This window comes from Anguilla rostrata, chromosome 2, assembly GCF_018555375.3.
Source record: "Anguilla rostrata isolate EN2019 chromosome 2, ASM1855537v3, whole genome shotgun sequence".
Taxonomy (NCBI): domain Eukaryota; kingdom Metazoa; phylum Chordata; class Actinopteri; order Anguilliformes; family Anguillidae; genus Anguilla; species Anguilla rostrata.
Window position 1 is genome coordinate 36,245,401 of NC_057934.1, and position 26,375 is coordinate 36,271,775.

The window sequence follows — 26,375 nt, forward strand, 5'->3', positions numbered from 1 at the left end:
CCCTCGGGACACCTCCGCTCGCTCCGCCCTCGGGACACCTCCGCTCAGCCAAAAAAAATCATCCCTCCCTCCGTCTGGCAGCCGGCCCGCGCGCCGACTCTTCAATAATGCAGCGGAGCGCTTGCTCTCGACAGCAAACACTTCTGGCTTCCCCCGCTGTTTGTTTCACGGGGACGTCGCGCTCGGCCACGTCTGCCAAATGAAATATGAAAGCTGCGTTGGCGGACTGGAGCGAGGGGCGGACCGCCGGCGATCTGGAGCGGCGCCCACGCGGCGGACGCTTCGGCTCGACGGCGGGCTCCGAGGTCGCGCCCTTACGCTTCCCCGCATCGCTGAAACTACGCATCAGGAGGTCCAGTGAATACTAAAGCAGGGGGAAACTAACGGCGGTGACAGATTAACCTTCGTCTTGTTCAAAAAAAAAGCAGCTTCAGCTCCAGCCCACAGCAAGGCAGTTTGGTCCCACTGAGGAGAAGAGAGCGATGCCTCTATACTGAGGCAGCACAACTCCTTTGGTTTTACTTACCGATCCTTAGCGTCTCTCGCCCCAAACAGCTGCACAATCAAGGCTTAAAGCGCCCAATGAGCCTGCAGAGATTGATGGCCTGTGACAGTCAGAACCAATCAATGCGTCACATAAGCCAAGCCAGCGAAGCAATCTTCCCAACCGGGGCCCGGCTCATTTGAATCGCTTACCAATAACGAGCCGCAAAATATATATATCCCAAAGTGATTTCCGGAGTGTCGGCGGCGGAGTTTAATTGGATATGCGTTCGAGACGGACTTGGCTCGTCTCGGGCACGGAGAACTAAAATATTTTTCCCTCCTAGAGCGAGTCCGCACTGTCAACTCAAAGTGTCCGCTCCCCGCAACGAAGGTTGAGCCGTTTTGGCATTCCGAAGGCCCCGCGTTCCCAAGCAGGGCTTTTTAACCGCGCCGAGGGACCGATTCACAAAGCGAAGGGAACGGGTCACGGAAAGACAAATCAAGATTTCGCAGAGCGGCGTCATAAAAGGCCGGGAAAACAAAGGCCCTCCCCGTTTAACGGGGCTACGGCAGCGAGGCCGTTTACCCTTCCAGCCAATCGCATTTGAGAATCCAGAACGGCCTTTTAAGAACCATTGCGGTAAATTTTATCACTTGTTACAGCGCGGAATCCGCACTTAAAAAAAACAAAAAAAAAAACGCACAAACATTTTCATGCCCCGTCTAGTGCGGCTCTAAACTTTGCAGTGAACGTTACACAAGGTGCAATTTAAACACGAGCGATGCGTTTCCATGCATTTCTCTCCAGCAAACGGCCATTTATGCACCACAATGGCACGCAGAGTAACGCGAATAAATAGTCTTCACGTGATACGATGCAAGCAGTCTTTCCCTGGGGGAAACGGGCGCGAATCACACCATATCAAAGATAAAAGATTAATTTCCTGAACGGGCACTCACTGCACGGGTGGAATCAAACCCCTTTTGTTCCGGCCATGTTCAGCACGCGAAAGAGCTTGACTCAGCAGTTTCTTTTTTTTTTTGTGAAAGCAGTATTTGGAAAAACTTTGTGTGCAGCAGAAGAAAGGAGGGGAGGGGGGGGAACGACCAGAGGCAGGGAAAGGGTCGCCTGTCGCAAAAAAAGCGCCCTGCGACAACAGCCGGCCCCCGAAAGAACTCGGCGATGATTTATTTCCCCGTTTCACGTGCACGGGACAAACAAAGAGGCTCGCTCAGCCACCTGACAGGACCTACACGCAGCGTACAGAACCGCCACACGGCTTTGAACGAAAAGTCGTCAAGGGCCACGGACCGTTATGGGTTTGGGAGATGGGGGGGGGGGGGGAACAGAAGGCGAGAGACCGTGAGTGGAAGGGAGGTATGGAGGTATGGAGGGAGAGACGGATGTGGAAAAAAGAGCTTCGGATGAAGAGAGACCTCGGAACACCACCCCTGAAGGGCAGCAGGGAAAACAACTCTTTCATTATTGATGGAGGTGTCAGCTTCACAAACCTGCAACGCACTGGCAGACACATGCAAACGGGGCTGCAGGGAGAGCCAATGCCACCCCTCTCCTCTGGCCAGCGCTGATATCCGTGCTTTCTGTTGACGTTAAAATCTTTTTTTATTGTTTTTTGTTTCCTTCCTCCCCCCCCCCACTTTTTCTGCACCCGAATGTCACACGTTTTCAGAGGCTTACACGCACAGCGCATCATTACCGATAGGAAAATAAACTGTTACATGTACAAGTAATCCGAAGCCACGCCAAAAAGACCAAAAAAAAAAAAAAACCCGAGCCGAGGTTTCCATGGAAACATCCAATGAAGTGGAAGAAACAACACTTTGGGATATTATTCAGTTTCTTGCATTCTGAACATTCGGAGACATGAGTTGCGCTTTCAAAGGCTGAATGGTTCGACTGAGGAAAAAGCTGCCAAATATAGACCACAGATACGTCCGCTGCCTTGTATTTCAAAGCGCTTCCTGACAAATTCCACTATATACAGTCGAGGGCAAAAGTTTACATACACCTAGGCTAAAAACATTCAAACTCAATTTTTCCACAACTCCATACATTTCATGTTACCATACATTTCCTGTGTTAAGTCAATTAGGGTATCTACTTTATTTCCATAAGAGCTCATTTCAAAATAATAGCTAAGAGACAGATTTATCTCAGCTTTTATGTGCTAGATCAGATTTTCATGGGGTCAATTCAAATCGATTGCTTTAGAATTACCTCTGATGTGAACAAAGCAGATGCCCTAATTGACTTGCCAAAAGAAATGTATGGTAACATGAAATGTGCGGAGTTGTGAAAAACTGAGTTTGAATATCTTTAGCCTAGGTATATGTAAACTTTTGACCTCAATTGTACGTGCAATCATTGACTGATAACACACTTTGAATGGACAAAAGGATTTTTTTTAAACGTGATTGACAAGACAGACATTTTTCTTTCTTTTTTTAATGTTTGAGAAAGAGGAAAGGTAATATGTACACAATATGTGCCAAGGCACAGATCAATATAAAGAAAGAAGATAAAAATTTCTTTACGGAGATAAAACTCAAGCTGTTTGACATTTAAAAAGGGCCTCACACAACAACATTAAAGTGGGGGGGGGAGGGGGGAAGGCAGCGCTGGGGTTAAAGTGCAGAGGGTCCGGTCTTAGGAATGAAATGATTACGGAACTTTCGCCAGGGCAAACGAACGAATGAGGAAAGTGCGGGGACAGGGGGGCGGAGCCTAAACTCTGTACTCGTCGACGTTCTGGAGGGTGTAGGTCGCGACCGAATCCAGCAGCCACCCCCGTGAGACCACCAGCGCCCTCTTCTGGAGAGCTGGAGAGGAAAATGAAACGGTTAAAGTGGACTAATGAGCGCGGCGGAGGCTGTTCCATTGACGGCCCGTGGTTACTGGTTCCTGAAAACACTGGCTGGTGTACCGCCTGTTTGGGCGACAATCTGAAAACACACCTTTGGACAGACAGTTCAAACATTTGGAGCTAGCTAGCTGCCAGTACACGACTCAGGGTAACAGCGCCTTTATCAGGAGCGTACAGCAAAGGTTTTCACTAAGGAAACAAATGACCTCAGAACTCATATGAGACAGTGCTCACACGAGCTAACGGCTCGATTAGAGCTACTCACTACAGCGATAAGCCGATTTAGCCATCGAAAACGTTAGCTTTAAAGTTACATTAACATCAGCGTCGAGCCATAAAATTCACATTCACACTCCCCCCACCCCCCCCCCAAACCCAAACCCTAAAATTTGGACATTAAACTTCAGAAGGGCCGTGGAGAAAATGCATTCGGAAATCTGGCACCAAACTTTGCCACAGGTGTAAACTGGAAGAGCGAACAACCCATCGCCCCACAACCTGTGCCCTTGACCCCATTCCCTCACCACTCCTCCAGGCAATCTCACCCGAGATTCTCCCATTCATCACCTCCCTGGTTAACTCCTCCCTGACATCCGGCTGCTTCCCGTCAACCTTCAAGAAGGCCCTCATCTCTCCCCTCCTGAAAAAGACTACACTAGACCCCTCCATCATTGGGAACTACAGACCGGTATCTCTCCTTCCATTTCTGTCAAAAACCATTGAACGTGCTGCATCAAATCAGCTCTCTGTGTTTCTTTCACAGAATGAGCTCCTCGATCCCCATCAGTCTGGATTCAGACCAGGCCACTCGACAGAGACCGCACTCCTCTCTGTCAACGAAGCTCTCCACGCAGCCCGAGCAGCCTCCCTCTCCTCCGTCTTATTACTTCTGGACCTATCGGCAGCCTTCGACACAGTCGACCACCCCACCCTCCTGTCCTCCCTATCTGCAATGGGGATCTGTGGCACAGTCCTCAATTGGATTGAGTCTTACCTCTCAGATCGCTCCTTCCAGGTAGCCTGGGCTGGTAAAGTATCTGCGCCACACCCCCTCACCACCGGAGTCCCACAGGGCTCGGTCCTTGGTCCTCTCCTCTTCTCTCTCTACACCCAGTCCCTTGGCCCTGTCATCACAGCTCATGGTATGTCTTACCATTGCTATGCTGATGACACACAACTGTTTCTCTCCTTCCCACCCTCTGACACACAGGTCTCAGCCCGCATCACTGCCTGCCTGAGTGATATTCAGAGCTGGATGGTCCGCCACCATCTCAAGCTCAATCCAGGTAAGACAGAGCTCATTTATATTCCGGCTCTTAACTCCCCTCTCTCTGATCTCTCTATCTCCCTAGGTAATACCATCCTCACACCATCACCCTCAACTAGAAACCTTGGCGTGGTGATGGACAACAGACTGTCCCTCACCGAGCACATTTCAGCAGTGACACGTTCATGCAGGTTCTTCCTGTATAACATCCGGAGGATCCGCCCCTTCCTCACAACTTACTCGACCCAACTCCTCGTCCAGGCAGTGGTCCTGTCCCGCCTGGACTACTGTAACTCCCTGCTTGCTGGCCTCCCAGCATCATCTATCAGACCCCTGCAACTCATCCAGAACGCAGCAGCGCGTCTGGTCTTCAACCTCCCCAGACATTCCCACGTTACCCCCTGCTCACCACCCTCCACTGGCTCCCCGTGATGGCTCGCATCAAATTTAAAACATTAGTGCTTGCCTTCAAAGCAGCCAGGGGGTCAGCCCCTCCCTATCTACGTCAACTCATCAGACCCTACACCCCAGCTAGACCTCTCCGTTCTGCTGCCACATGTCGCCTGGTCCCTGCCCCGGCTCGCACCAGCACCCGGTCACGCCTCCTGTCTGTTCTAGCCCCACGGTGGTGGAATGACCTTCCTGTGCAAGTCAGAACAGCAGAGACCCTGGCCGTCTTCAAACGTAGACTGAAGACTCACCTCTTCAAGCTACATCTCACCTCATCACCCCCCACTACCCTCTAACATCCATTAAACCTCAACTGACTAACCACGCGTCATGTAACTAGGTTCATCTACAACTAGGTGGGTGGGGGGTGGGAATTTATATATATTTAAAAAAAAAAAAAAAAAAAAAAAAAAAAAAAAAAATAGGGGTACAATTCACACTTTTTGCAAAGTTATACCTATTGTAGCTCTCTTGCAGGAATGTTGTAAAGCGCTTGTCTCTGAGTTTTGTAATGCACTTGTTGTAAGTCGCTCTGGATAAGAGCGTCTGCTAAGAACCTATAATGTAATGTAATGTAATCTGGCGAGCGAGGAGGACCCCGGGGCTGTGACACAGACGCGCTGGAGCTCCCACGCGCCGATGGACCAGCCTGAACGGTCCGAGCGGACCTGTCCCCGGGAGAGCAGCGCCGCTGGACCAGCCTGAACGGTCCGAGCGGACCTGTCCCCGGGAGAGCAGCGCCGCTGGACCAGCCTGAACGGTCCGAGCGGACCTGTCCCGGGAGAGCAGCGCCGCTGGACCAGCCTGAACGGTCCGAGCGGACCTGTCCCCGGGAGAGCAGCGCCGCTGGACCAGCCTGAACGGTCCGAGCGGACCTGTCCCCGGGAGAGCAGCGCCGCTGGACCAGCCTGAACGGTCCGAGCGGACCTGTCCCCGGGAGAGCAGCGCCGCTGGACCAGCCTGAACGGTCCGAGCGGACCTGTCCCCGGGAGAGCAGCGCCGCTGGACCAGCCTGAACGCTCGGAGCGGACCTGTCCCCGGGAGAGCAGCGCCGCTGGACCAGCCTGAACGCTCGGAGCGGACCTGTCCCCGGGAGAGCAGCGCCGCGCGAGCAGCTCCAGCTCCTTACCTCTAGCGGGCGCGGCCGGCGCTCGGAAGGGGAAAGGGCGCGTTGAATACGCGGCGGGGGGGAGAATCGAGGCCTGCCGTTCGCCCGCCCTCTCTCTCTTTAACCCTCACAGCCTCCGGGCCCCGTCGTGCGCATAAATAACCCCGCCCCCCTGAAGACGGACGCTCGGTAAACTGGACGTACGGCGAGAGGCGCTACCCCCAGGTTACCCTCCTGTCCCCCGGGGGCGGGGGGCTGCCGCGACCACTCCCCACGAGCCCGCGAGCCACGGACACAGGCCCCGCCCCCGCCCAGCTCACCTCTGTAGCATGCGTGGGACTCTTCAGCGTCGGGCTGCACCACCACCAGCTGAGTGGACTTCTGCGAAACAGGAAGCACTGGTGAGGAACCCATTCAGAATCAACAGCATCCAGTTCCTACTAAGGCACAACGAGAGTTGGCTGCAGCACTGAGCACATCGTAAGCTATTGTCTCCTTTCACTTCGCTAAAGGTACAAAAGCTTCGAATACAGCGCCAGTTTCAGACATAAGCGCAAGCGTACAAAATAAAAGCACGGCCACCAACTTGGATGAGAGCAATTTTGCCGGTGCGGTTCGGCAGCGGAAAGATCTGGCAACGCCTTCCAGATCTTCAGCCTTTAAAATAAAGACGACTCGTCAAACACGCCAGTGAGCCATTAGGCCCGTTTTCCCCCGTTCTCTCTGGAGTCGCCGATTTCACCATGCAGCGCGAGCTGAAATCAGCTCCTTTGACTCGGTCCAATTTCAACATTAAAAATAAACACCCCAGTAAGATATAAATGACTCTCCCCCCCTCCCCTACTCCTTTACTTGGAAACATTTGAATGAGCAAAAAAAAAAAAAAAAAACCCAAACAAAACAAAAAAAACATCCATTTACTTTTCGACTTGCTTTTATTAATCTGCTTTCTCGATTGTTTTCTCACCGTCACGACGAACATCTAAATGCAAATGCGCCCAGTCACTGATGAATGCCAGGCGAATTTGTTTGGGCGTAATGAATTTAAATAGTAATGCAAACAAACAAAACCCGCAAAGAAAAAAAAAAAACCCCCAAAAAAGCATCTTCGCCTTAAGCGATCGGCTTAGCAACTTTGCCGGGGTTTGCCAGAATGCGGAGCGTAGGTTTTGGCGCCGGCTAAATCCGGCGCGGCGGAAGCCGTCGGGTCGGGCCTGGAACAGCGTCTACGGCGGGAAAAAACGGGCGGGCGGCCCACCGGCGCTCGGCTCGCTTTTCAACCGACGTCGACAAACAGTCATTACCGCTAAGTGCAGCCTTCCCCCGCCAGACGCGCCAGATTCAGAAGAGTGGCGGGAAGAGGGCGGGGGCGGTGGGCGGGAGGAGGCGGGCGGAGCGCGGGGGTGGGGGGGGGGGGTGGGGGGTTGTCAGAGGAGAGGGAGGCAGAGGAGCGAACGAGGGGGGGAGGGGAAGAGGGAGGCCACGGGGGGAGGGGTTCGTCTCACCTGCTTGCCGGTGAAGAGGAGGGGGTCCTTCACCACCTTGGCCCCGCACAGCTCCGCCATCCACTCCATCTGACCTGTGGGGCAGGAGCACACAGACCGGCCTTCAGACAGCTGGCCTCAGACGGCCCAACGTCAGGCAGCCCGCGTGCTGCTGAGTGCACCGGGCAGGCCCCACACCGAACCCACACCCAGCCCCTGTAGGCTCCAACACGTGTAGGACTGCTGCACGTCCGACCCCCCGCTCCTCCACGCAGACGCACGGGCGCTAGCTCAGTGCAGCTGGTAAACAATAAGCTAACCTAGCGCTGAGAGAGCGCGCTGCCAAAGGGCTGCGACCCAGCGACCGATCCGGGCCTAAAGACGGCGAGCTGGACGCTGCTCTCCAGGACGGGTCTCCGCTCACGCCTGTAATCTCCCGGTGAGCTTCCGGATTCCCCCCCGCGGAGAAACGATCGACAGGCCACCCGTAACCACTGTCGGACCCGAGCGCGCCCTGCGCGTTCTCATCACGCTCGCTCTCTCTCTCGCCGTCCTTCCGTCCGTCCCTCGGCCGCGAAGGCAGCGACGGATCGATGGACGGGAGGGGGAGGGGGGTCGGGAAGCAGCTGAGCCCAGTGAAGCGATTACAGACAACAATGCCCCCCCCGCCCCCCCCAAACCCCTGAAACCTCTGTGGTGACAAACACACAGACACACAGACACAGGCAAAAGAACAACACTTGTGAGGACCGTAAGGCTGTGAGCGAGGGGAACTCTGCCCCGTGCGGTCTCGGACGATGGCGGCCGGATTACTGTCCCCAAACTAGCGCGATGCGACTCGCTGCGCTGCGGCTGCCGCTGGGAACAATGGGCCTGTCGCTCAGCACAGGGAGCGCAATTACGTGGCAGCAGCGCTGACTGGTGATCTCAGAACAGCAGACCTGCGCACGTGCTCAGCTCACAGCTACTGCGAAGGGATGGCTAGCACTGCCAAGGGCAGAACAGCTCCCCCAGGTGGACACTAGGTGTACTGGCAGAATCCCATCCTCCCCTTTGATGCCAAACTCACGTGATGCACAGTGCTGGCAGTACTTATTCCATTCCCCAGTGCTGCCAGATGCCCCAAATGGACAGCGATGTGTCACTGTGGATCAATGGGGAAGCTAAGTTATGTGAGAGGGGACATGGGTCCAATTCTGACAGGATTCTTCATCCAAAGTGCCTACTGGACAGTGATGGATGAAGACCCTTGAAGAGTGAGAAGACTGGAGCGACTTGCTTTTGTACTTGGTTCACAGTCTTATAGCTTTCAGCTCCTCTATGGCAGTGGCTCTCAAACTCCGTCTACCTGGCCATGGCTTCATTCCAACACAAACATCCCAGAATTCCGAATCCGGGGACATGCCAGAGGTACTGTCTGCATCAGAGTGCCGTTAAAACCCCTGGGTGTCGAGTGTCCTGACAAGACACCTAACCCAACTGCTCTGCAGAAGGCATCAATTTAAGCTGATAAAGCTTATGCAGTCCATTTATCTTTTGAATTTAATCGTTTTCTTAATTAGATGCATTTCATGTTTCGAGGAATTACTTACCCTCTTAAGCTACATTATGTCAAAAACAGCCACGAAGAATAAAAGTCTCATGTTTACATTGTGCTTATTGTGCCACATCGCAGAGCATTACATGAAATGAGGCAAAACATTTTTTTATCTGATCAAATTCACTGGGGTGAATCAATAGGCTTATGACTGGTGAATGTGTGGACACAAAAAAACTAACCATTTGGTAGATAATAAGGAATCTGAAGACAAAGTAAATGATAACAAGCCAAATCTGCACTGCGCTAACAAGTTCAAGGAACAAATGATGAAAGAACTTAAACGACGCATTCGGCAAACTTAACAGAGCGAGACATCGGCTCTAACGAAGAACAGCACACACAGGAGCCCTCGGGGTTGAGTTTGAGCTCTATGGTACTAGACAGGAACGCACTGCACCCCATTAAGGGGAAAGGAAAACATCCAAACAAAAGGCTTTCCTTGTCATATAGATCAAAGTATATTTTTAAACTGAAAGTGCTCTTTTTTTTGTCCTTTACCACTAAAATGATCCGCCTGGTACGAAACCCTACGAAGCAGACTGTGCACGCTCCTTAACTGCGTGACACTTGATCCGCTATACGCACACAGCCCGCCTGCTTTTTTAAAAATGATATCCTCGCCCGTGACACAGAGCGGGATGAGCAGGCGGATGAATAATGAATGAGCGTCCTGCGGAGAAAACCCTCGGCGGAAGAGGAGAGGGCCTCTCGACCGCGTCCGCTTCCCCGAGACCAGCCGGGTGAGCCATTAAAGGAGCCTCCATCGATCCACGGGACTACAGCTCACCGAGCGCGGAACGTCCGAGCGCCTCGAAAATAACTCCCCCCGACCGCACGTGCGCTTGACGTGGGCTCCCCAAAGAATCGCGGCGCGCAGAGGAGCCCGCTAAATTAAACATCGACGCCCCGGAGCGGACACGCCCGGCGCGCTTACGAACACCGCGCAGCTTCCCTTTTCTCTGGAAGGGAGCGTTCTCAGCCGTGAGGGTCCTTGGGCCCAGATGCATTGTGGGAGATGTCCACCGGTACGCTTCGCAAGGCGTCTTAATTCAGACCTCGGGGTTAGGAGGGAGAACCCGTCGTCGTTTCGCGCGGCCCGGATTAGGGAACAGGCCTCGGCGCCGGAACCCCATTACGTTCTCCGTGAGGAGATCGTAAGACGACCTCCGCCCCATTCCCACGGAGAGCCTCGCAGCCACCCGTCGGGGAGACGAAACGGAAACGCGAGGTCAATATTAATATCATTAAAGTCCATAAAAGCGCGGTCGAGCCGGAATTTACGGTCCTTAGCGCCCCCGGTGTACTTAGCCTCAAGGGCGCTCGCCGCTTCGGGGGTGAGAGATTTATCTGATGGCGCGGAGTCGGCTCACCGGAGCCTCGTTTGCCTTCAGCCGGGGCTACGCTCTTCCCGCCGTTGCCCTGGATACCGTTTTTAAAAAAAAGAGATGGCGGTAAAGAGACGGGCGATGGGTTAATGTGCCGTGTCGCGAGGTTTCTCCCCTCCGCCGCTCCCTGTTCTCCGTTCTTCCCCCCCCCCCATTTTCCAGAAGAATTTTTCACAACTACAAATCGATATCTCCGGACCGCAGGACACGAACTCCAGGAGAATGGCGGGGCGGCGGGGATTTCTGAATCCTTTCTCGAGGGATATTCATTCAAAGCACCTTGCCAAGCCGAGGACCAGAGTAGCTTTACATAAATTAACATCACCTTTGTTCCCCCCCCACCCCCCAACGCCTAAAGGCGCGCTCTTAGAAATCGGCGCTAATTAAAATGCGTAAGCCCTCCGCGGGTGCGGACGTTTGTATAAGCTCATTATACAGGTGTTAACAACCGGTCCCGTATCCCGAGGCCACGTCCGCTGCGTGCAAACAGCTCGAGGGCCAATCACGGGGGAGCGATGAACCAACGCAAAGACGAACGGCGGCCGACTAAATTCATCGCGTTGCTGAACCGAGCGGTGAGGACGCGCTCGGCCTCTGCGGTCCAGGCGGCGGTCAATGTCACCTTCCGGAACAGGTTCTGGGGGAAGGCTGACGCTACGCCGTGCGTTTGCTGATGTGAGGAAACGGAGAGAGAGGGGAGGCTAAATTTTATGGGAGTGCTCCATCAAAAAAGGAAAAAAAGGGATTCACGTCGGCAGGCAGCCTTGCAAGTTTAATAACAGTACTTTTTATATATCCTTCTACATACCTCCACAAAGAGAATTAAATTATAAAGTTAAATACTAGCTACTTGATTTGCAACCTTGGCAACAGCAGCACACTTCTCGAGTAGCTAGGTGACGTCTATCGATACACGCCAAATTAAATCACCCATTAAGAACCCGAAATCCAAACACAGCACACTTTGTTCAAAACTTGTTCGGTTTGCACACTGATCAAAAAGAATCAGAATACCAGAATGCCTTTCAGAGCGAGAATGTCAGCTCCGCCTCTAGCTGGGTGACGGCGAGCGAGCCTGCTAGCTCGAGCGCTAACGCTACGGCCTCCAACCTCCCGTCTCAGCCCCTGTTTCCCCCACGCGCAGTCCAGTCCGCTTGGGAGGGTTCCAGGGGCGCTTCCGCGGTTAACCGAGGATCCACTCCAGATAAGTGGCTCACGGCGCGGAAGTTTTCCCAGCTGAACGGCGCGTCGTACCGGCAACGTTAATTACGGCCTTGAGGAGCGACGCCGCTCCTTTCGCAGCCGCCATCTTCTGGGTGACACAGCTCGCCCCCATGTGCCTCTCCTCTCAGTCTTGGGTGGGTAGGGGGATGTTCCAGTATTAATTTGAGCGCTTATCTTACATGCCAAGGCTCCTTTATTGGTGTCTGCAGTCATTGTTGATTATCTTGTTTCATTAGCCTAGCCAAAGGCGGAGAGAGGGGAGCCTAATTAAAGGATTCATTATCCAAAGTCACCAACGCAGCGACGGCTACCTGCAGCATAGTAAAGGGAGGCTGTGGCCCCCCCTCCACGTGGCGGGAAAACCGCGAGGCGGAGGTCACGTTTCTCCCCTTTCCGCCCCCCCCGTGCGGTCTCTCCAGGCCGGACGGTCAGGCAGCGGAGCGGCTCCTGAAGGCCACCCGCTCTGCTGCACAGACTAGATAACAGAGCCCTCCTCTCTGGAGGAGAAGTCCCCTCCATAAAAGGAGAGTACTGAGGTCCGGTCTTCGTGTGTCTGTGTGTGTGTGTGTGTGTGTGTGTGTGTGGTGTGTGTTGTGTCTGTGTGTGTGCCTGTGCGCTTGTTTGTGTCTGTATCTGTTTGCGTGTTTGCATGTGTGTGTGTATGTGTGTCTGCGTGTGTGCCTGTGCGCTCGTTTGTGTCTGTATCTGCTTGCGTGTGTGTGTGTGTGTGTATCTGTTCGTGTGTTTGTGTATTTGTGTGTGTGTGTGTGTGTGTGCCTGTGCGCTTGAGTGGGTGTGTGTGTGTGCGCTTATTTGTGCCGGTGTCCGTTTGTGCATGTGTGTGCGGATGTGTGTGTATGCGTGTGAGTGCCCACACTGAGCACATTAGGGTCCAGGTAGAGGATTTTAAAGTACTAATCGGATGTCTGTCCAGCTACGGTTACACTTATTGATTATAAATGGGCCTTCCTCCCCTTCCTGGTGGTATTGTTATTTTGCATTCCTGAGAGTAATGCTGACGCTCTCCACTTCCGCAAATTGCTCCGGATAAGAGCGTCTGCTAACAGATCCGCAGGCTTACAGATGAATTATGTCCTAAATGTACAAATCAGAGAAAGTCAGTGTCATTACTCACGAATAAGAGAAAGCGAAATTGCCTAATTTAGAAGATGATGAAAAGGAAGGGGAAAAACAGGCAACGGGGAGACCGAACGATCATCGGAGCTCTGCGGGAGGGCTCTTATCTGGGAGAGCGCTGATGAGAGAGCGGGTCAGCAGAGCCGGACCTCACGCGGGCCGCTGGCGAGCTACGGGAGGGCGCGTGGGCGGCCGAGTACCTGTGGTCATATCTGTGAAGGAGCCCCGGAAGCAGACCTCGTAGCCTCTCATCAGCAGCTGCAGGAGAGGGACAGAGAGGGAGGGAGGGAGAGGGAGGGAGGGAGGGAGAGAGAGAGGAATGGAGGGAGAGAAGGATGGAGAAGGAAAGAGGGAGAAAGGGAGAGAAGAAGGGAGAGGGAAAGGAGGGGGGAAACAGAGAAGGGAAAGAGGAAGATGGAAAGAGGGAAACAGGGAGTGTGGGAGAGAGAGAGTGGGAGAGAGAGAAAGAAAGAGGGGTAGGGGAGAGGGAGGGCAAGAGAGAGATTGGCTGTTGTTAGTGTTTTGGGCACACACGATCATTTCAGTACACATTGGGCAGACACATGATGGTCCCAAGTCCAGTGCTCATCCCTCATTAGAATACGGAGCCTGCTAAATGTAGCGCTGCTAATGCTGGGAGTTACTCCTCAGGCCGAAAGGAGAACAGCAGCGGTCTGGATGCTTTCGTGCACCCCCCCGACACCCCCCCCTTTCCCAAACGCGCACTGAGCGCGCTCTCTGGAGCTTCCCGTGCCCCCCAGTTCCTCTGGTTTTACCATCCAAACGGCCGAACAGAGACAGCCGCAGAAACGATCCGTGGCCGCATCGCCGGCCCTCGGGGGGCCCCGAGCGGGGGGGCCTTCGCACGCGACGCCGCGCGCTCATCTGCGCAGCTGCACTTCCTGCAGCTGGCGAGGGAGACGCCGTTCAGCTCCGCAGCAAACAGGAACTGAGCCCCCCCGTCGCCCCCCCCCCCCCAGATCCAGTTCTGTCCTCCATCGACACCTCCGCTCCGTCTCCAGATTCCAGGCGATCAGAGTTATCTGCCATTGTCCGGATATAAAAAACAACTGAGCTAATCCGAGCTAAAAAAAAATAGCCCTATGTTGAGCAAGCGCTCGATAGCTCACACGGGCGCCCTTCTCTTCCGCGGCGAATTTTAGCTCCAGGTCTCCGTCTGAACGAAGAGGAAAAAAAACAAAAAACTAAATTACAGATTTCCAATTTAGATGCTTCCCTGTGTCTTCAGGTAATGTTAACAGGAGGTCGTCAGAAACCTTCGCCACGGCTCGCTCCGCATTATCGTTCCCTTTGCGGAAAACGCAGACGACGCCGATCGATTAACACGTCTTAGCGTTTCTCAGCCTTTCTCCCCAACACGGGGAGACCTGACAAGGGGATGCACCGGGCCGGGCCGTCCGAATTCCACCAGGTAGAAAAACAGCGATTACGCTCCTAATAGGCCTGAAATGACAGGATAATTCAATTAGCGCTTCAAAGGAAGCCATTACACGAACGTTTCAAAGGCCCGGCGGAACGTCCGCGCCTTTCACGCGCCCGTTGGGCGAAGAGCAGGAGGCTGAGCGGGTTTTAATTCTCACACGTCGCTCCCGCTGTCACCCCCACAACCCCCGCCCCCCCTCAGCCCCCCGGATTTACAGGGGCGCGCCCCGGCAGGGACGGGACGAGAGGAGGGGTCCCGGCGTCTGTCGTCCCCGCCCGGGCTGACGGACCCTGCCGAGGCCGCTACGGCTGTGCCGCGGTCACGCTCAACAGCTGGCTGCCGGCCGTGGCGGCAAGGGCGTGTGTGTGTGTGTGTGTGTGTGTGTGTGTGTGTGAGAGTGAGTGTGTGTGTGTGTGTGTGAGAGAGTGAGTGTGTGTGTGGAGAGTGAGTGTGTGTGTGTGTGAGAGTGAGAGTGTGTGTGCGTGTATGTGTGTGTGTGTGTGTGTGTGTATGTGTGTGCGTGTGTATGAGTGCCTGTGTGTGCGTACGTGTGTGTGTGTACGTGTGAGTGAGTGTGTGTGTGTGTGTGTGTGTGTGTGTGCGTGTGCGTGGGTGTGTGGGTGTGTATGTGAGTGAATGTGTGCGTGTGCGGGTGTGTGTGTACGTGTGCGTGTGCGTGTGTTTGGTGGGGGGAGGGGGGCTGGGGGGCGTAATGGCTCGGTTAAGGACGCTCCTCTTACTCGTCATTAATTAATCACGGGCGGGCGCTTATTCCTGAGTGCTCCTCTCAGGAGTGGAGGATGGCTCTCTGTCTGACACACTTCTGTCTCCCCACCTGTGTCCGCTCCAAGCAGCGCGTGAAGCTCCAGCTCAAAGGCAGCCTCCTCTGGCCAGGCGGGGGTGTTTCAGCGGTCAGGGGCGGCCGGAGAAAAACGACCACGCGGCCGAGGGGCTGAAAGGATCACCGGCTTCGCCGCGCGGATTCCGCCAAAGGACGCCGTTTCGCGAAAGGCCGCCGTCCCGAACTGCCGGCAACTACGCTTTCCAAATCCGAGATGCAGAGAGGACAAGAACGGTAGCCGTCCATAGTTTCCTCAGCATACGCGCCCACGTTAGCCTTGAGAGAGATGTGATGTACCTGACGCACGGCACGCTTCATTCAACCGCTTCCCTGCGTCTTACAGCTCACACCGAAATCACTGGTTCGACTGGCCACGTCACCATAGCCCCGCCTTCACCGAACTGATGCGATTGGTCAGAAGATATCGGGTACAACCCAGAGTGCGTTGGCCGTAAGATTGCGTTGGTTTATCCCTTGGAAACCGCACTGCTTTTGGCCAGGCTCGCAGAAGGAGAGGCGTTAGCCTGGAAGAAGAGGCCGCTCGACTCCCCCCACTCACCTGCCGGTCCCCAGTGCCGCGGGCCTTCATGGGTCCCTGGTGGCGCTGCCCGTTCACCACGTCTCCCCGCACCTCGAACTCCGCCTGAGGCACCGGAAACACAGCGCGTCAGTCAGTGCACCGCCTGGCCTCGCCGAGTCAGGTCCCGTGCCCGCCACATCAGGCACCGCCTGCACGCGAGTAAGCACCCTGCTGCCCCAAGTCAGCCTCCTCAGCCCGTAGCTTCCAACACGGCTTCACTAAGGAGGCTAAACAACTGCTGAAAGAGCCTCACTTCTGTTCTCAGAGGTGTTTGTGGGGGGGGGGGGGAGGGGGGGGAGAACTCACTTCATTCAGGACCTTCCCTTGATTGAAGCACTCCACAAGCCCTGTGTAGACAAAGCCCCAGCATGAACACTAATGACACGCGCATGACCTGCAACCTGCACAAAAACAGAGCAGTGGGCAAATGTGTGCATTTGACTACCGCATTTACATTTTTTGGGAAAGTGAAAAAACTGTAAAAAAAAAACATTTCCTTCAATCTTCTTAATTGTTGTTTATTAAAAAAGGAAAACGTGTTTCCTTCAATTTCCTTAATTGTTGTTTATCGTAATTGTGCAAGAATGCAGAATGCTGAATTGCCAGCATTTAACAAACAAAAACAAAATACCCCCTATTTAATACAGCAAGATCGAAATCAAGGCTATTGTGAGTTCCTTTGTAAATTAGGTACTCTCATTCACCGAGGACTCTTATTTTGACACTTTGCGCGTTTCCGTCTCCGACACGAGCGCAGGACTGAACGAGACGTTCAGATGCATTGGGTTTATTTCCCTCCCTCTTCATTCGCTAGTTACTCTGTCCACCATTAGTACTGCGGTGACATGTAAAATGCAGTAATTACAGGCCAAGTGCAGGCATGACTGCTCTGCGGAGGACAGGAGGTAGTCATTGTAAATCCCATCTCCTTGTACAAAAGGTCCCGAGTGACTGGTAAAAAAAAAAAAAACCTTCCTTAAAAATGTACTCGAGTAAAAGAAAAAGCATTATCTGCAGAAAATGCTCCAAAAAAAAAAAAAACACAAATCCCTCCAAAATCGACTTAAGTGTGTGCACTCGAGTGCTTGTAACACAATACTCCCCACCACTGGAAACGGAGGATAAGAAAAGATTAAAGACAATTCAAAGACTTCAAGCAATGAGAGCCCAGCTGTCAGGGGCTGTGGTGTACTCACACTGGAAACTCACCACCCACTTCCGCGCCGCGATTCCCAGGAAGTACTTCAGAGTCCGCTCGCACACCAGGTTCTCATCTGCAGGATGCAGAAATATGTGCGTGCACACACGCACACACACACACACAGACACACAGACACACACACACACACACACACACACACACACACACACACACACACACACACACACACACACACACAGACAGACACACACACACAGACACACACACACACACACACACACACACACACACAAGCACACAGATCAATGCAAACCTCACAAAGCCCACCCAACAAAGCAGCTCTGTTAGTCGCCAGAGAGTGTCTGTTTGTGTGCCAATGACATTTCTAACTGCGTAAATAATACCCAGAATGCATTGCGCCAATGAAGAGAACATCCACGCACACTGAGCGAGATTCTGGTATAAGCGCTGAAAAATATCGTATCCACCAAATGACTGCTGGCGCCCAATCAGTCTTTTTCCCCTCTTCATACTTCTCTGATTCACTCAATGCAGCTTTGATATGGGCCATTTTCTTTTACCTTATCTGGACCCCATAAACTTTCCTTCCTCCCCCCCCACATCTGTCTGGACTCTATAAAACTCCCACAAGTCGTCTGTGCAATTAAAACCCGGTTCTGAATCCCAGCTGTCCATTTAAACGTTCCACAGTCCCAGTCCCTTCGGCCATTTTGCATTTTCTCCTGATCTGTGCCACGCCGGTAGGGCCTCGGGCGGAGACCGAGCCTGCGGAGGGGGGGGGCCGACGTCGCTCGGCGACGACTCGGCGGCACGGAACAGTCGCCCTTTCGCCACCCGCTTCCGTTTATAGAAGCGCCGACCGCGCGCGGCGACGGGATCGAGGCCCGAGCCGCTGATTCAGACAGGTCCGAGTCACATGCAGTACGAGCGGGCGTTTCATACTGAAGTCTCCCGATTGCGCTCCGAAACTCCCGAAACAATACGAATCCCGACGCCACCTGCGCGGACGCGCTTCTCCCTTGCTCCGCTGCACAGCCAATTAGGCTTACAATTAAAAAGCCATTAGCGCCGCCGCCGCTGCCGTGGCGACAGCCATCAGTCGCGACGGCGAAGTTCATCGAGACAGCGGTTCCAGCCGAGCCCGCGCACGTCTCAGAAACGGAAAAACATCTCAACGTTCCTTTAAGAGCCGAGCGGGACGACGGCTAATCCGTCTCACCGACCGCGGGTTACGAGCCTGGCGCGGGCTACGCTAACACCTCCCTTGTTAGCGACGGGTTCGAGCCGCGGAGGAAACTCCCGCCTTTAAGGACGGCTGCGAGAGGTGCACCCTGTCCCCACCCGCCCTTCGCCCCTCCCCCAAATTGAACCTGTAGTTCCTTGCCAGTGCCGAACAGTGTTGAGGCTTAACTAATGCGCTAGAGAAAAAAAGACTAAAGAAAGAAAGCAGGGTCAGGTGTTCGTTGTTGGCGGATAATGAGGAACCACCGGAAAGAGCAGCCGGCCTGTCTTCATCCTTGAATGAGGATTTCTACTCGACCTAAATCAACCCTCTCTTCTTAGCCTGGTGCTCAGACCACGAACTGTACAGCTCTGCCTAAGGTCATACAGTGCTCAGCTAGAACTGTACAGCTTTTCACTGCCTAAGAAGGTCAGTAACAGTGCTCAGCTAGAACTGTACAGCTTTTCCACTGGCTAAGAAGGTCAGTAACAGTAACGACTTTCCGGATGTTTCCGTGATTCTTTTCTCACACAACCTGCGTTCGGGCGGGGGCGGCGTCGAGCCCTCCAGGCGGCGCGGCGGACTCACCCGTCCCGATGATCACGTGGGTGGTCTCCGGGGTCACCTGCGGGGACAGGCTGCCGCCCGTCTTCTTCGAAAACTTCTTCACCACCGACTGGAAAGGGGAAGTAAATATCAGCCGACGCACTCACTCCGCTCGTTCTGCTCGTTCCGCGCGACCAACGCGGCTCTCGGGGACGCCGCTCAACGCAGGAGGCGGAGCCAAACCGGAGCCTTTTCCTTTTCGCAAATGTCACTCAATAAACGAGCGCTTGTTTTGAGTGTCTCAGAAGGTCATGGAAGAGAGGGAAGAGAAGGGGAGAGTAGGGCCTCCCCAGAGGGGGGGGGGTCACAGGCTCTTCCTCACCAGCTCGGCCGCGCTCAGTCCTGATGCCACCAGCACCATCTTGCCCCGCGTGGTTCCCCTCTGAGCCGGACTGGCGGTCGCGACGGCAGGACGCACGCCACCTGCTGGTGGGAGGTCTCGCTCCTCGCACCCTGACGAGGGTGCAGCCGCGCGGGTGTGAATCGCCTCATCCTGGGCCGACTCCTCCACGGTGGCTGCGATTCCTCCCGTTGTTCCACTGCTCCTCAGACTCCTGCCCCTCCTGCTACAGCGCCGCCCTGCTGGACCACAGATAAATTAACGACTGACAGGGTCCATGGCTAATAACAGCAAGTGCACTAAACCTCTAAATAATAGGCTTCAGTGATTCTCTTAGGAAACCAGTTAGCCTAGCCATTGGCGCACTCCATTGTTAACCCTCAGTTTGGGTTCAGGGTTAGAGTTTAGAGTCAGAGTCAACCTAACTTTAACAGTTGGGTGAGGAGAGGGGGTGTGGGATAGGTGGTTGATCAAACAGCCCAGTGAGGAAGAGGACGGTGTAATTCTAGCCGACAGGAGTGCGGTGGGTGGGTTCAGGAGCAAAACCACTTTTGCTGTGCTCCACTAAGAGTCTGCTCTGAACAGCACGTTTACTCAAAACAGTTTGCAACACTTTGCAACAATCACAGGGAGACGCCTGCTCCATTTGGGCAGGAGCTCCGAGGGCGTTACTTGGAAGAGACGAGGGACGTCTCGAAGAATCGTCGTCACGCTGAACGCAACCGCCCCGTCGGCACCCATGCTAGCAGCTAAAGCTAACAGATAACGGTAATGTATGCAGGCAATTTCACTGAACAACATCCTGCAGGTGCTCTGTAGCATGTTAGCGGCAGGTCCTGTATTCAGTTAATGAATATATTTGGCTCGCAAGCTTCCCAACAAGGCATCGCCGTTACCAATCGAAAGAGCTTGTGATCAAACCGCTAACTCCGACAGCTCGAAAATCGATTATTGCCTCATTAAATGTTAAAATTCTGATGCTCGCTGAATTTCTTAAGACTGGGGTGCCTGGAGAAAATGTGGTTTCAAGCTGATTAAAAGACTTGTTGGGTCTTGTGTGCCTAACGCGGGTGACAAACTGGGTGCTCAGCAGAGAACGCGGACCGGTCTTAATTACAGGGAACGGTCATGCCTATTGACCACCCGTCCTTCACTTTCTCAACCAATCACAGTACGAGCGGACGTGACGGCATTGCTACTCGTGGAAAACCTGGAAGGAAAGGCAAGTGACACATCCCTCACAGCTGTAACAACAACCTTGTGGGGACACTGGCAGAATCAAGGATTAGCTGCCTACAAAGAACACATCATTCTGCTTTAAATACATTCAGAAGCACGTCTGACAGCTCTGACATTTAAAAAAAATAAAGTTTCCCGGCCGTATTTAAAAGCATCACCGGGGCGGCGCGAACACTCCGCGGAGCCATTTTGAAGCAGACACGGACGGACGCGGCGAGTCTGGCGATAAGACGTGCACAAAAGCAGAGGTGGCAGGGTGCGGGCGCTCGCTCGACTAATCGCACGCCGCCTTTCAAAAGCTACACCTTTCCATTTCTACAGCCTGAAAAGATCCCAGATAGAGTGTGAAATCTTTAAATGCCAGTCTGTGTCATCAAATGTAATGTAGCCACCTCATACTTGTAACCAAAAAAAAAAAAAAAAAAAAGTATGAGTTCTGAAGTTACTTAATTACAGTCAATCCCAGAGGCCTCCCACTGCAACCATTTTGAGTAGAACCTTCTAGAAATATTTCCAAAATGGCATATTTCTCAGCAGTCACTGAGGCAGTACCCTTAGGCTGGATTCAAAGTTCTGCGTGGATACACCACACACCTGGCGAATCATCTTCTAAGCTTGTATCTGTGGAAAGGTACTGAACGGTTGGACAACATCACTTGAGAGAGAGAAACCCTTCTCTTTTTCTCCCAGAGGGCCCTACGCTTTTTTTTTTTTTTACCTGTTGGCCCACAGAAAAAAAAGCAAAGGCAGGGGGTAAATAAATCTTGGTGTCTTCTCTTAATAAATGTTGTTAGGATTTTGTCGTCAAGCGTAACAGGGGAGAGGTGCGGAGGCGTGTCAGGTGCCGAAGCGCGGCCATAAATCACGGGGCCTGCCGCCAGGAGCCGGGTGCCCTTCGCGTTCCCCCGCGAAAATGTTCGAACCCGCCCCTCGCTCGGCCCTTTCACCGCCCCGCGGGGGGGGGGGGCGGAAATAAATTGAATTAAGATAAGCCGTCGCCTCGCGGTCCCTGAGAAACGAGTGCGCTTCCCCCCCCCGCCGACGCGTTCCCGCGGCAACGCTTATTTTAACGCCGCCGCCCTGAATAATTGCCGATGGGGCCCCCGAAGAGCCGAGTCAGCAGCTCCCCCCCCCCCCACGGCTCTAAGCCTGATAATGGCCGCCGGTGCCCGACCGCGCGGGGGGGGGGGGGGTAGGGGTGGCCGTGAGCCAGGGAAAGCCGCCCGTCAAAAGCAGGGACACAAGGAGGGACACGTGAGACATGTTTACATACTTCCCTTGTAGACGACTGCGAGCTCACGGCGACCAGCAACTGAGCAGAGGGCAGCAGAAAGGCCAACGCCCTGCTTATGACGCAATGGTATACCCTGAAACTATTCTTTCTGTCACAAGTTCCGTGACAGGCTTGCTTCCGAGCCTTCATCCCGTTCTTCCCTCTTCCCCCCTGAGCCCCACCCTCGAGCGAGCCGGCCTCACCTGCCTCGACCCTCCCCTGGTCTTCGGCGGAGCCGGGCTGGGTGGGGCTGGGGCCCGCCGTCGCTCCGGGGGCGGGCGGAGGTGAAGTGAACCCCCCACCGCTCCTCAGGGTCCTGGCGCCGGGGGAGGAGACCGGAGAAAGCGCGGACGGGGGCGAGGATTTGTGCCTGTGGAAACGGGGGGGGTGGGGGGGTGGGGGGGAGGAACAGAAAAGACACCCATGACCACCAATCCCAACAGCTTTCGGCAGGAGAGAGGCACGTGCTTCTGAAGCGAAAGCGAGCAGGTGGACGGATCAGAGACGGAGTTCTGCGACCGATAAGAGGCACGCGGCACGTGCGGCCATTTTGGCTCGTGAAAAAAAAAAAAGACGTTACTCTGGAGGATAACGGGCTGGGCGAGTGCAATGAGTGACTGTGGGGCTCCAACCAGAGAGAGCCCAGCCGTCGCAACAGAGGCGCATAACAGGTGCGGACGGGCCCCGTCGCAGTAAATCTCCACCGGAGCGCCCCCGTGTTCAGCCCTTAACTCAAGTTAAGAGGCGCTGAGAGGCGAAAGCCGCGCCTGGCGCGACGCCGGCTCTCCCAGCCTCCGCTCCCCTATCCCAGAGGGCCGCGCTCGCGGCGAGACGGATCGCGGCGGCGCGAAACTTTCCCCTTTAAGCGCCACCGGATGACAAATACGCCGCCGCCGCCGCTAATGGCTTTTTTATTCTCCCCGGCGCGAGCGGGCCCCGGCTTCATTAGGGAGATTATCCGCCTGTCTCCCAGGATGCATGGCGCTCCGGGCGCGCCGAACTTTGCTCACGGTTCACGAAGAGAGAAATCGGGGGCCCCCCGCCCGCTGCCGATTGGCCGGCGGAGTCCTGGCCGGGGAGCGCCTCTTTTCTCATTGGCCCGCGTGCCACCGGGAGTGGCGCCGGACGAACGGGGGGGGGGGGGGTGAGCGGGCGGCGTTTACCTTGCGGTCCCCTCTCCTGTCCGGTCGCTGCACGGGCGGCTCTGGTGGTGGTCCAGACCTACCGAAAGCAGAACGGGGCGGTTACTGGACGCCAACAGAACTGGGATGGAGAATTAAAAAAAAAAAAAGGAAGGAAAAAAAAACTCCCTGTAAGCCGTGAAGGCTCATTAAACTGCAGCGGACAGATAAGTGAGTTTCGCTGTTCCTGTCTCCGACACGCCCCCGGCCCCCCCTCCGGCCCTACCTCTCCGCGCCGCCGAGCCGGGGTGGTGCGGGGACGCCGTCCCCCCCGCCGCTCGCGCCTGGGAGCCGTCCGCCTTCTTCTGCAGCGCCTCGGACACCAGCGCCATCATCTCCTCCAGCCGCCGCAGCTCCGCCTGCATGGCCGCCTTTTGCTGTTTGAGGGGGGTGAAGGGACGGTGAGCGACCTGCACTGCCCTCGTCACCCCCCCCGTAGGCTGGGCGTAGCAGCGAGGACGACGGGGGGGGGGGGGGGGGGGTGGGTTCAAAACCGCCATCGGTCAACTAATGTGGCAGGCACCCGCCGTTCGTCTCGTTTCCAGAGTCGTTCACCCCGAACGCAGACCGCGAGCGATGCTACTCTGATGCTGCTGGAGTCCTGGCTGTCCGTTTTTGCCATTCGTTGTCAGAGTATCTCCAAAAAACACTGGGAGATGGCAATCAAACCTGGAGTAGTGCGTTTCTCTGCCTGGGAGATGGCTACATTTCTACATCTCCACGCGGGACGCCCTGGTTTCGAGTGGATCCGGCAGTCCCCCGTCCCTAGCTGGCGACTGCATGCGGCTCGAGCCCCACGATGGGTCATGCCGCCACGGCACTCCTCAACACCGTCCCGGCCCGCGGCCAAACGCATCACCGCAGCTCACAGCACATTAGCTAGGAATAGCAGCACTGGGCCAGAATAAGGGACCACGTGGTCAAGCACAAGAAACCTTCAAATCAATCAGCAATGGAGGAACACAGCAGGCTGTTCTCTTCACAGACCTTGAATCAGCTTCCAGGGAAACCAAAGTATGATCGCTCCTGCGGTAAAAAAAAACGAGCCCTCCCCCACTACCGGCCTAACAGTCGCGAAGAGAAACCCCGACAAACAAACAGACACATAAAAGAGGTGCACAAAGATAGATGGCATTGTGAGCGAATATCATCTCCCCAGCTGCATATCCCTGCCTGTAATGAAATGCAATTTACAAAGCTGCTGAGGGGTACATTTTTAACCTGGCAGGGTAGTCCGTCTTCAAGCGCACGACAAACTTCTGAGAAGGGGGTGAAGAGCCTGCCACCTGGTGGTCGCGGCCGTCATAGCGCAAACTGGTCAGCGAATGAATACGTTAGCTGTGCCTAGCCTCGGTGGAATTTCCGCGGCCGACACACGGCAAAGGCGACGTGCGCACAGGCGTCGACGGTGGGAACGGAGACGGAGTGAGGCGGTTGCTATGGCAACAAACAAAAAAAAGCCCTAAGAGAAGTGGTGCCTTTAAGTTCCACAAACTGCTGGAGCGGAAATGCCAGGCCATCGCTTTGAAGCCAAATTAGCCTGTGAGATGGGGCCAGATCAATATCCTGCTGATGCCTTGTTGGACGATCCTAAAATCTTGGCCACACAACAAGCGTTCCAGTGCCTATTGCTGTTCGTGTCATCGTTAGTTCCATTAGCAGCTTCACATATCACACATAACATTGCAGAATTTTAACTGACAATGAACACGGGAGAACTATCATCACAAAACTGATACAATTAGTCAGCTAGCTCACATGCCATTAAAATGGGCAGAGCATCAATTTAGCTCAGACTAATTCCATTGATACTGGGCCAGCTATCAGAGGATGGACTCCCCGTCCACAGCCACATTGCACCCAAGATAACTTCCCACCAGGGAAGAGATTTTTCATGCCACTGGGATTTTCTTTTCTCGCTTGCATGTTTCTGTTAGTTCAGACTCCATCTTTCCCAGTTTTCCTATTTCCCGTTTTACCATAAAATGTATTTGACAATGCCTTAGCAAAAAGCGCTATACAAGCAAAATTGAATTCCTTAAGCAGGCACACACAAATGATTGCCTACATACTAAACATATTTTGTTTCACAACCCTGCAAGTATGCGCAGATTATGCCCACAAGATCATCAAGATCATTGAGTGTAGTCATGATGCACAAAATAAATACTGAATCTCTCAAATATGTTAGCTAATTCTCAGAAGACAGTCACACAAGGCATTCCTTTGCAAACAATTTCCACAATTTTGATCATTTTGAAATTGATGAGTGTAACTTTACTTTGTTAATAATGTTTTGCCTCATTTAGCCTTTTCTGTTATGGATAGCTACTTCAAAGAAGTAAATCAATAGTAATAAAATAATAAAGAACCAGCTGTGTCAGCATGCGTGTGTCTGTGCATGCAACATTGAGTTGCATTGTAAAGCTGAGAACCCTTGCAAAACCCATGCACCACTGCTGGAAAAAATCTAAGGGGAAACAACTGAATACCTAATTACTTCATGCGACTTCTGTTATTCCAGTCTCAAGTTTTTGCACATTTGCAAATTGTCACCAAGAATACTTAAGTACAATATACAGTACAACATACTTTATAATAACATGTTCTATGAGAAAAGGGAAAAAAAAAGCCAAGATCTTCAGATTCATAAATAGTATTCAGCATTCAGGGAACAAAACTACAGAGGCAGATACGTTTCATGCTCAATGTATAATTCTTTCAGAAATGTGAAAATGGTTTTGTAGACTCCAGCGATGCATTTGTACCGTTAATATGAAACTGCCTTTAAAAATTTCAAGTGGCAGGTCCTGAAACGACACGGCAATCCCAGAATGATGGGACAGACTGGCAGGACTGTAATGAGAATTTTAGACTGAGGAATTTGGATTGACTGGAATGCAATGACAACACAGAAGATGATGACAAGATGCATACCTAAGTAGACATTATAATGGCCCAACTCTCTCTGTCACTCATGCAAATGCACAGAACCTGTATTACAGTATGGCTGATTAGTATGGACGATGAAAAACATTAACTCTGTTGTCAATTACCTATTTCTTGGTAGATTTTTAGGTATGATTGGGATGATTATCTTGCAGAATATATTGTGACTGCGTGTGTGTGTGTAAGAGTCTGTTTGCGTGTGTGTTGGCGTGTGTGTGTGTGTGTGTGTGTGCGCTGTCTGATGAGATAATGTACTAGGGGTACAGCTGTGGAATGTAAATGAAAATTCAGTGAAGAGACAACTTCTCACCTGAGTAGCAATGATTTCATTTGAAAACTGTGAGGATTCAACAGAGTGAACTCTATCATCTGGCAATCCCTCACCTGAAAATGAGAAAGACACAGATGGAGTATGGAGTAAAATATGAGATTTGACTACCTGAAAATACTTAAAACTGCATCTACTAAAAAAAGTTACGGTGAATCAAATT

General features: G+C 53.4%; 1 protein-coding gene across 4 annotated transcripts in view; it reads right to left on the reverse strand.

Moving 5' to 3' along the window:
• Positions 1-2,922: 2,922 nt before the first annotated feature.
• The window catches only part of LOC135247902 (uncharacterized), a 33,038-nt gene continuing 9,585 nt past the window's right edge, over positions 2,923-26,375 (reverse strand). Inside the window, exons 9-21 of one of the 4 annotated variants that reach the window (XM_064321877.1) lie at positions 26,195-26,268; positions 23,162-23,312; positions 22,918-22,978; positions 21,958-22,124; positions 19,225-19,484; positions 18,885-18,972; positions 17,088-17,165; positions 16,198-16,238; positions 15,871-15,954; positions 13,227-13,284; positions 7,702-7,775; positions 6,517-6,577; positions 2,923-3,327 (exon numbers count right to left, since the gene is read on the reverse strand). In XM_064321877.1, the coding sequence (XP_064177947.1) occupies positions 3,233-3,327; positions 6,517-6,577; positions 7,702-7,775; positions 13,227-13,284; positions 15,871-15,954; positions 16,198-16,238; positions 17,088-17,165; positions 18,885-18,972; positions 19,225-19,484; positions 21,958-22,124; positions 22,918-22,978; positions 23,162-23,312; positions 26,195-26,268 (1,292 nt within the window). In that variant the 3' untranslated portion in view covers positions 2,923-3,232. Of the gene's footprint in view, positions 3,328-6,516; positions 6,578-7,701; positions 7,776-13,226; positions 13,285-15,870; positions 15,955-16,197; positions 16,239-17,087; positions 17,166-18,884; positions 18,973-19,224; positions 19,485-21,936; positions 22,125-22,917; positions 22,979-23,161; positions 23,313-26,194; positions 26,269-26,375 lie in introns of all 4 variants that reach the window. The other 3 variants (XM_064321875.1, XM_064321876.1, XM_064321878.1) reach the window with 3 other exon arrangements.